At 27.8% G+C, this 7013-nt stretch overlaps 1 protein-coding gene across 1 annotated transcript; it reads right to left on the reverse strand.

The window, feature by feature from the left end:
- Positions 1-308: 308 nt before the first annotated feature.
- On the reverse strand, positions 309-2449 carry LOC112600186. Its single transcript, XM_025347356.1, has 4 exons — positions 2381-2449; positions 1981-2052; positions 1686-1748; positions 309-1574 (listed from the first exon to the last, which is right to left on the reverse strand). The coding sequence occupies exons 1-4, from the start codon at positions 2435-2437 to the stop codon at positions 555-557; spliced, it is 1212 nt and encodes a 403-aa protein (XP_025203141.1). The 5' UTR covers positions 2438-2449; the 3' UTR covers positions 309-554.
- Between the last annotated feature and the right edge of the window lie 4564 nt (positions 2450-7013).

Raw genomic sequence — 7013 nt, forward strand, 5'->3', positions numbered from 1 at the left:
CGTTGATGTCAAGCTATATTATATATTTTCGCATGCGTACTTATTGTAATAATTTATTTACAGATTGTACGCTTTAAAATAAAAAGTTAAAAAAAAAAAAAAAAATAATCTTTAATATTATTATTTATTTAGAATTTAGTCCATTAAAATAGGGTACTCTATTACAATAATTGTTTAATATATAAAAATATTATCTATACATATAACTATAAATATCTATCAATACAAAATATTTTAATTTAAACAGTTTTATGTAATATAACTTAAATTCCAATAAGTAAATTTTTCGTGGGCTTTTATTTAATAATAATAAAAAAAAAATGTAATGTAAATCCAAATGAAATAACCATAATAAAGTTGCATATAGGTACCTTAATAACTTGCAGTAATATAATTTTTAAGAGAAGCCACACAATGACAATGTAATCAATAACATAGAAAATATAATATACATTTAAAAAAATAAGAAATAAAAAATAAAATATAATACAGATATTTGAACTAATTAAAAATAAAATTTATAATCAGCATTAAAAAAAATACATGGATATTTTCTAATTGCTTTCCCCAAACAACAACAAAAATTCATCTGAAGAAATACAAGCTAAAGAAGACGGTAAATAAACAGTTATTGAATCTAAAAGTTGACGTTTCAAAGGTGAAGGTAAAAAGTCTAACAATGTTGGACATGTGGCTACTGTGGATAGTAATTTTGCCACATTGTTCGGATTCAAGGAACTTAATATTTTTGGTGAAGTAATTAAAATATTAAAAGTTGAAATAAAATTTGAAATTGGTAAATCTCTTATTAATAGTTGCGATGAACCAAGAACAGACAACAGTAAGTCAAAATTTATTATAGGTATTGTGCTTAACATGCGTGAGGTCATTATGGGCTTGAATATCGCAACGAGTACTGAAGTCGGTATTACATTTACCAAAAAAGGAGACGACTCGTCAAGGGTAACTAACAACCCTTCCAGAAAACCAAAAACAGTAGATGGTGGTAATTTAATAGTTGTTTCCATAAGAGATTTCGATGCTATAAATGTCAGTAATGAAAATAAAGTTGGCAATTGTAGACAATTCACTGTCGATTTTGACATTGAAAGTACTGTAATCAAATTAATAACTGAAGAATGTGTTAAATTACTTAAAATTTCGGGAGATGACACCAATCCTAATGTTGAAATGAAACTAGCCCTAGGAATTTTGTTTAAAACACCTGGGGATAATGAAAGCAATCCATTTAAAAACGGTACAATATCCTCAGTAGGTATTTCGTACAATGTGCATTGATTAAATGCTAATTCTGACAATATAGAGTTAAGGCATTCTTGTGAAATTGTAAAAAATAATTTAGGTGAACATGCTAACATTTTCATCAAGTTTATAGATATTGCATGTGGCATTGGAGCTGTCATATGACCGTAGAATGACGTTAAGGTTATAATGAACGACCTTTTTTCATTCATTGATAAGTTTGCCAATGAAATTTGAGAATTAAATTGTATGAGATCTTCTACAGTCTTTATAGAAATTAGCAAATCGTTTTCTATATGATGGTGCTTCCTCTAAAAAAATAACAAGTTTCGCCTTAATTTTGTTATAATTAAATTTTTGATTATAAAATATTTTTCTAAGCTATTTAAATTATAATATTTGTACAACAACAAAATACTTACAGTTTGTACATAAATTGAATTTGGTATTGTGGCCGGTGGCTTAGGTCTATCAGTATTTGATTTCTAAAATAAACATTATAAATAATATATTATATAAGTGTTATTCTAAAAATAAGGAAACAATGTAATTTATATTTTTGATATTACTCGTCTAATAATTAAAAAAAAATACAATACAGTGGTTTAATGTAGACGCAATATCCAATCATTAATTATATGAGTTCCGAAAGTACTTACCTAATTTTTGTCCATAATCAAAAACCAATATTATTTAATAAGTTAATAAATTGCTTACTATAATGGAGGTATTTCGAGTTGTAACTATCGATCCAAATTTGCACAAGACACATGCAGATACATATCCATTCTGAAAAATATATTTTAATTTATGTATTAATTATTATTATTTTATAATATAGACCCCATAATCATTAGCACAAGATGTTGTTTTATCAACAATTAAATATAATAAATCATTACCCGATATGAACCATTACTTACAATACAATATAAAGGCAATACATAAAAAAAAATACACCAATATATTTTTATCGTACCTAATTAAAATAAATGGAATATATTAATATTATACATTACTTATACATAGTAATATAATTTTATTTTAAACGTTAAATAAATAAAAAAATAAAAAAACTACAATAAAAAAATAACGACATAATTTAAAACAAACTTACTTGAAATATAGAGAAACTAAAAAATATCCAAAAAATGAAAATAAATTGTTTCATCATTAATTAATTTTTTTTAAAAAACAAAAAAAAAACTGTACAATTTACTCGCAGTCAAAACGTTCACTGAGTATTTTATTCCATTTTATACTTACTTTAGGAAACTGATAATATAAGATAACATTTACAATTTAGTACACTATATTTTATCTATTACAAGAACAATATGAATAGTATATGTATATAATACTTCCTGTAAATAGTAATACGAGTATGATCTGAATTCTGAGCGTGTATGACGTACAATGTTTGGTGTTCACTTAATTACATTTTGCGTACACATTTTCTTTTTATCTATTACTGTAATTAATAATATAGGTAGGTAACATTATATATTCGTCAAATGCACAACTATTTATCGGGTGTTTTGTCTGAATTATTATTATTTTTTCTTATACATTCCTCTAGTTTATTTAACAGCTTTATCAAACATTTTATTAATATTTTTCTCAATAAAAATCAAAATAATATTATAATATTGACAAAAGGGATTTAAACAACATGTATTTAAAGATAATCTATTAACATTTCTTCATTAAAACTGTATCTCAGATATTATCGTATGAGTCATAATTAATTTGACGTGTTAGAATGTAGTTACTATGTAATTTATTTAAGAGAACGTTTATTAGACAGAAAGAACAATATTTTATTGATTAATAGGAATACGCTACTCTATATGTATAGTTTGAATATAAAATCTAAGTGTTTTTTTGTTAAGCAAAAATAGTTTTACATTATTTTTTTCGAAAATATAATTATGCACACTATAACAGAACAATATTAAAATAAAATACATTTACATCATTTTTAAGGTATTTTTTTTTTTTTTTTTTTTGAATAACAGAATATTTTTTTAAATCTTTTAATAGATTAAAATCGAATTCCTATAAAATAACTGATTAATAATAACTTATAAGTATTACAACTCCAGATGAGTGGAGTATAGTTGCACATCAAAAGTTTGGTCTATTACTTTGCCAATCTAAAGATTTACAATTACCACCACAAAAATATGTATATTTTTATTTGTTTTTTTTTTTTTGTTTTTTAGACATCATGATAGAATTTTAAAATATTTTAGCTTTTTTTAATCATCAAGATATATTTGACAATTTGTACTGTTTATATTATTTTACGAATTATGTTGATTTCAATGTAATAAATCTAGAACAATTTAATAAAAAGTGCTCTTATCTATATAGGTACATCCAAATTATTTAGGCTTGATCACTTATTTTTATAATAAAGTTAGGACTATGCATTGAAATGGAAAGGGACTACTTAACACCAGAATACGTAACATAGCAAAGAAAAATACTAATTGAATACATCAAAGAATAGTCCTATCATAATATTTTAATATTTATGTTACAATACTAATTAAAATAAAACAAATAAATCGAAAAATCGCATATTACATAGACACAATATAAGTACAACACTTATATATAATTCATGCGTAAAAATTTAAATACATGAGTGATGTTTTTCAAAATACAGAAAATTATTTAAGAAACGTTAAATAATTACAAGCACCACCTATACCTAAAATGAGAAATCCCCACTAGTAATATTATCAATAATCAACGATATTAACCAACCATTCATGTAATCTGGAAAATTAATCAATTTACATATCATCATATAAAACCGTAGTCCGTGGTATAAACCTTACATACTAGTATATTGTAGGTATTAACAATAATAGTCACTATCACGGTTGTGATAATGTAGGAAACTTCACAACTTCTCAAGCACTCTTTAATTTAAAGGGCTCAGGCTCCCAAAAAAATAATTTTTGGGTGATTTTTACCTCAATTTCTTATTGAAAAACTGTAAACGTGAGCTATATTTAAGCACTGCACATAGATACATAATTTTAGCGATATAATATATACGTGTATTTTTATGTGAGTGAGTATGCATGTACATAATGTATTATTATACAATACATATAATAATATAGGGGAAACGAAATTCTCACGAATCGTGACTTTAATCACGATTATACGGTTTGCAACAGGGGCAAGTCACCTTTTCTCGAGTCCACTCGATGCAGCATTTCTCTCTTTCTCTCTTGTGCGCGCGCAACTTGTGTGGGTGCAAAAGTACGTTTAACGGTGCCAAAATGTCACTAAAAGATAATCGGATTACGCGGCGAAATCAAAACTAAAGATTGTCGACGTGCGGCGTTTGCAGTATTTTATTTTTTATTTTTTTTCATCCCCTAAGTACACACAAGCGCGCGCACGAGCGGCTCACTGACGACGATAATCGGGTATTACGGGTGCTCCAGCGGCTACGCCGAGGTGACTAAACTGGGATTAGCGCGACCCGGTGCACGTGCGGGACACGCGTTTACCAGTCCGCGCTCCTAATAAAGTTAATGCCCCGAGAGAGAAAGAGACAAAGACATGATGAGAGAGAAAGAGAAAGTGAGAGGGGACGGTATATGATATGGGAAACCGATAGGCGTCGTTGTTTTTGTTCTTACTGCATTGCAGACAGAGTAAGAGAGGACGAAAAAAATGTACGAACTCGAGAGTCGAGGGTTCCCTGAAAACGGTCACATCCATTCATTATTATGATATTATATTGTATAATTTAGGTATGTCCAACTACCGCGTACGAAAAGTTGTCACATTATAGTATATACATATATATAAATAAATTATTATTATGTGTTATACAATACGTAAATAACGAACCAGTTGACCTAGAGAAATAAAACCGCATTTCAACGAAAAAATTACATCACTACTTGACGCAACTGGTTTTATTCACAATATTTCTACTTATTTATATTATGCAGTAGGTATGGATGAGTTAGAAGTATTGATGCAGCATCTTATCTAATTCTAGTGGCTGCGGTTTGATAATAATAGGAGTCGTTTATATACCACACAAATTTAACACAGCCTCATCAAAAACTATACTCATCGCGTCAGTTCGGATGATAGATTACATTTTTTTCTGTAATTGTGCACAGACAATACAAAAATAATAAAAATATTATTATTAGGTTAGGTATATTTCTATGTAGGGTAAAATAGATAAATCACCGTAATAAATGTAATACTTAATTAATAATATATTGATACTAAGTCAACATGATATTATTATTATTATTATTATCGAGCTGCTAAACAGTATGGGTTACTACTATTTGCAAATTGCATTTCATAATTAATTCCATTCAATTTTGATTTCAATTAAATAAACAGTGAAAATAACTTCATCATTTGGTTGTTACTGTTTTTAGCTAGCTATGTGATTATCAATGGTCAGTTTATCATAATAATGTCACCATATAAAACAAAATATACTCGTGTTGTATATAAATATACAAACGAAATATTCAATAATCAACATTTGACATAACTATACATTAATCATTGCCATTATTAAATTAATTTTCCAGGATTTATGAATATTAATATAGTTAAAATTCTACAAACATGGGTAATATAAAATATTAACATTTAGTATCGTCTACTTTACATCGGTTGAACATTTTGATATTTGTACTTTTTAATACGTAGATATCAATGCATATCATATCATTGTATACTATAAGATCAACCTCGTAAAAGATATTAAAGATGCGTTTACATAATATGTTTAGGTAAAAAGATTTTGGGACGAGCAAAGAAAAAAAAGCGTTTAAAAAAATACGTTTTTGTTCTCATTACGAAAACCCTATCCTCCGAATACAATGTATAATGTATATAGTAAATATAATATACAATATATACGTGTATATATAATATAATATATAAAGCTGTAACGAGAAAATCTCCGAGGTAGCATCGTTTCCGGTATGACACGGCGACGGCTTCCGTAAAGTCAGTTGCCATGGCTACTCTCGACGGTAACTACGGGCGTCGTCTTATCAGCGCCATCCAGATTGCCACGCCTCCCCCTCACCGCCAATTTTGCTCTTCTTTATCACCCTCCCCAGTATCCCCTTGCACTCCTTAACTGTCCCTAGGCCCATTCACCCCCGGTGATCATTCTTATCGTTCTTCCTTTGTCACCCCTCAAAACCTAACCTGTCACCCGAATTGTTATAACAATAATAATATATATGTAATGTATGTTGCTAGATTTTTGAATCGAAAGATGAGGGAAGGGAGTGGAAAAAAGAACCGACTTTTCCGACCTTTTGTAGCCTTTCAATTTATTTTCTTTTTCTCCGTTTTGTCGTAAACCCGAACGGATACGTCGATGTTATCGATCACCATACACTGCGCAAACCACACTACATACATTATATAAGACACACAAACTTGTGCAGGCCAACACTAGATTATTACATTTTTTTATTCAATATACCTATACTTTGTATTGGTATTATTTATTGTATGCGCTTTTAACCTTTTCAATAATATTAAATTATTATCTTATTCCCAGTAATTTTTACACATTTTTCAATCAAAATTGAACAGATATACCTACAATCTATTATTATATTATTTATGATTTTTATTTTTAGTAAGCGTTGTGACGGTTTGTTATGTTGAATAAGAAGAGTTTTTTTTATTGTCAAACAAGCAAAATGTACCCTATTTAAATT

This window comes from Melanaphis sacchari, unplaced genomic scaffold (genome assembly GCF_002803265.2).
Source record: "Melanaphis sacchari strain LSU unplaced genomic scaffold, SCAv2.0 Contig61_pilon_pilon, whole genome shotgun sequence".
In the NCBI taxonomy this organism is placed as follows: domain Eukaryota; kingdom Metazoa; phylum Arthropoda; class Insecta; order Hemiptera; family Aphididae; genus Melanaphis; species Melanaphis sacchari.

Excerpts from the sequence above, each read along its gene's own strand:
- LOC112600186 (XM_025347356.1), bottom strand. The coding sequence starts at position 2,437 with ATGATGAAACAATTTATTTTCATTTTTTGGATATTTTTTAGTTTCTCT. Across the intron at positions 2,053-2,380 it reads TTAGTTTCTCTATATTTCAA|AATGGATATGTATCTGCATG; the intron begins GTAAGTTTGTTT and ends TATATTTTTCAG. Across the intron at positions 1,575-1,685 it reads ATTCAATTTATGTACAAACT|AGGAAGCACCATCATATAGA; the intron begins GTAAGTATTTTG and ends TTATTTTTTTAG.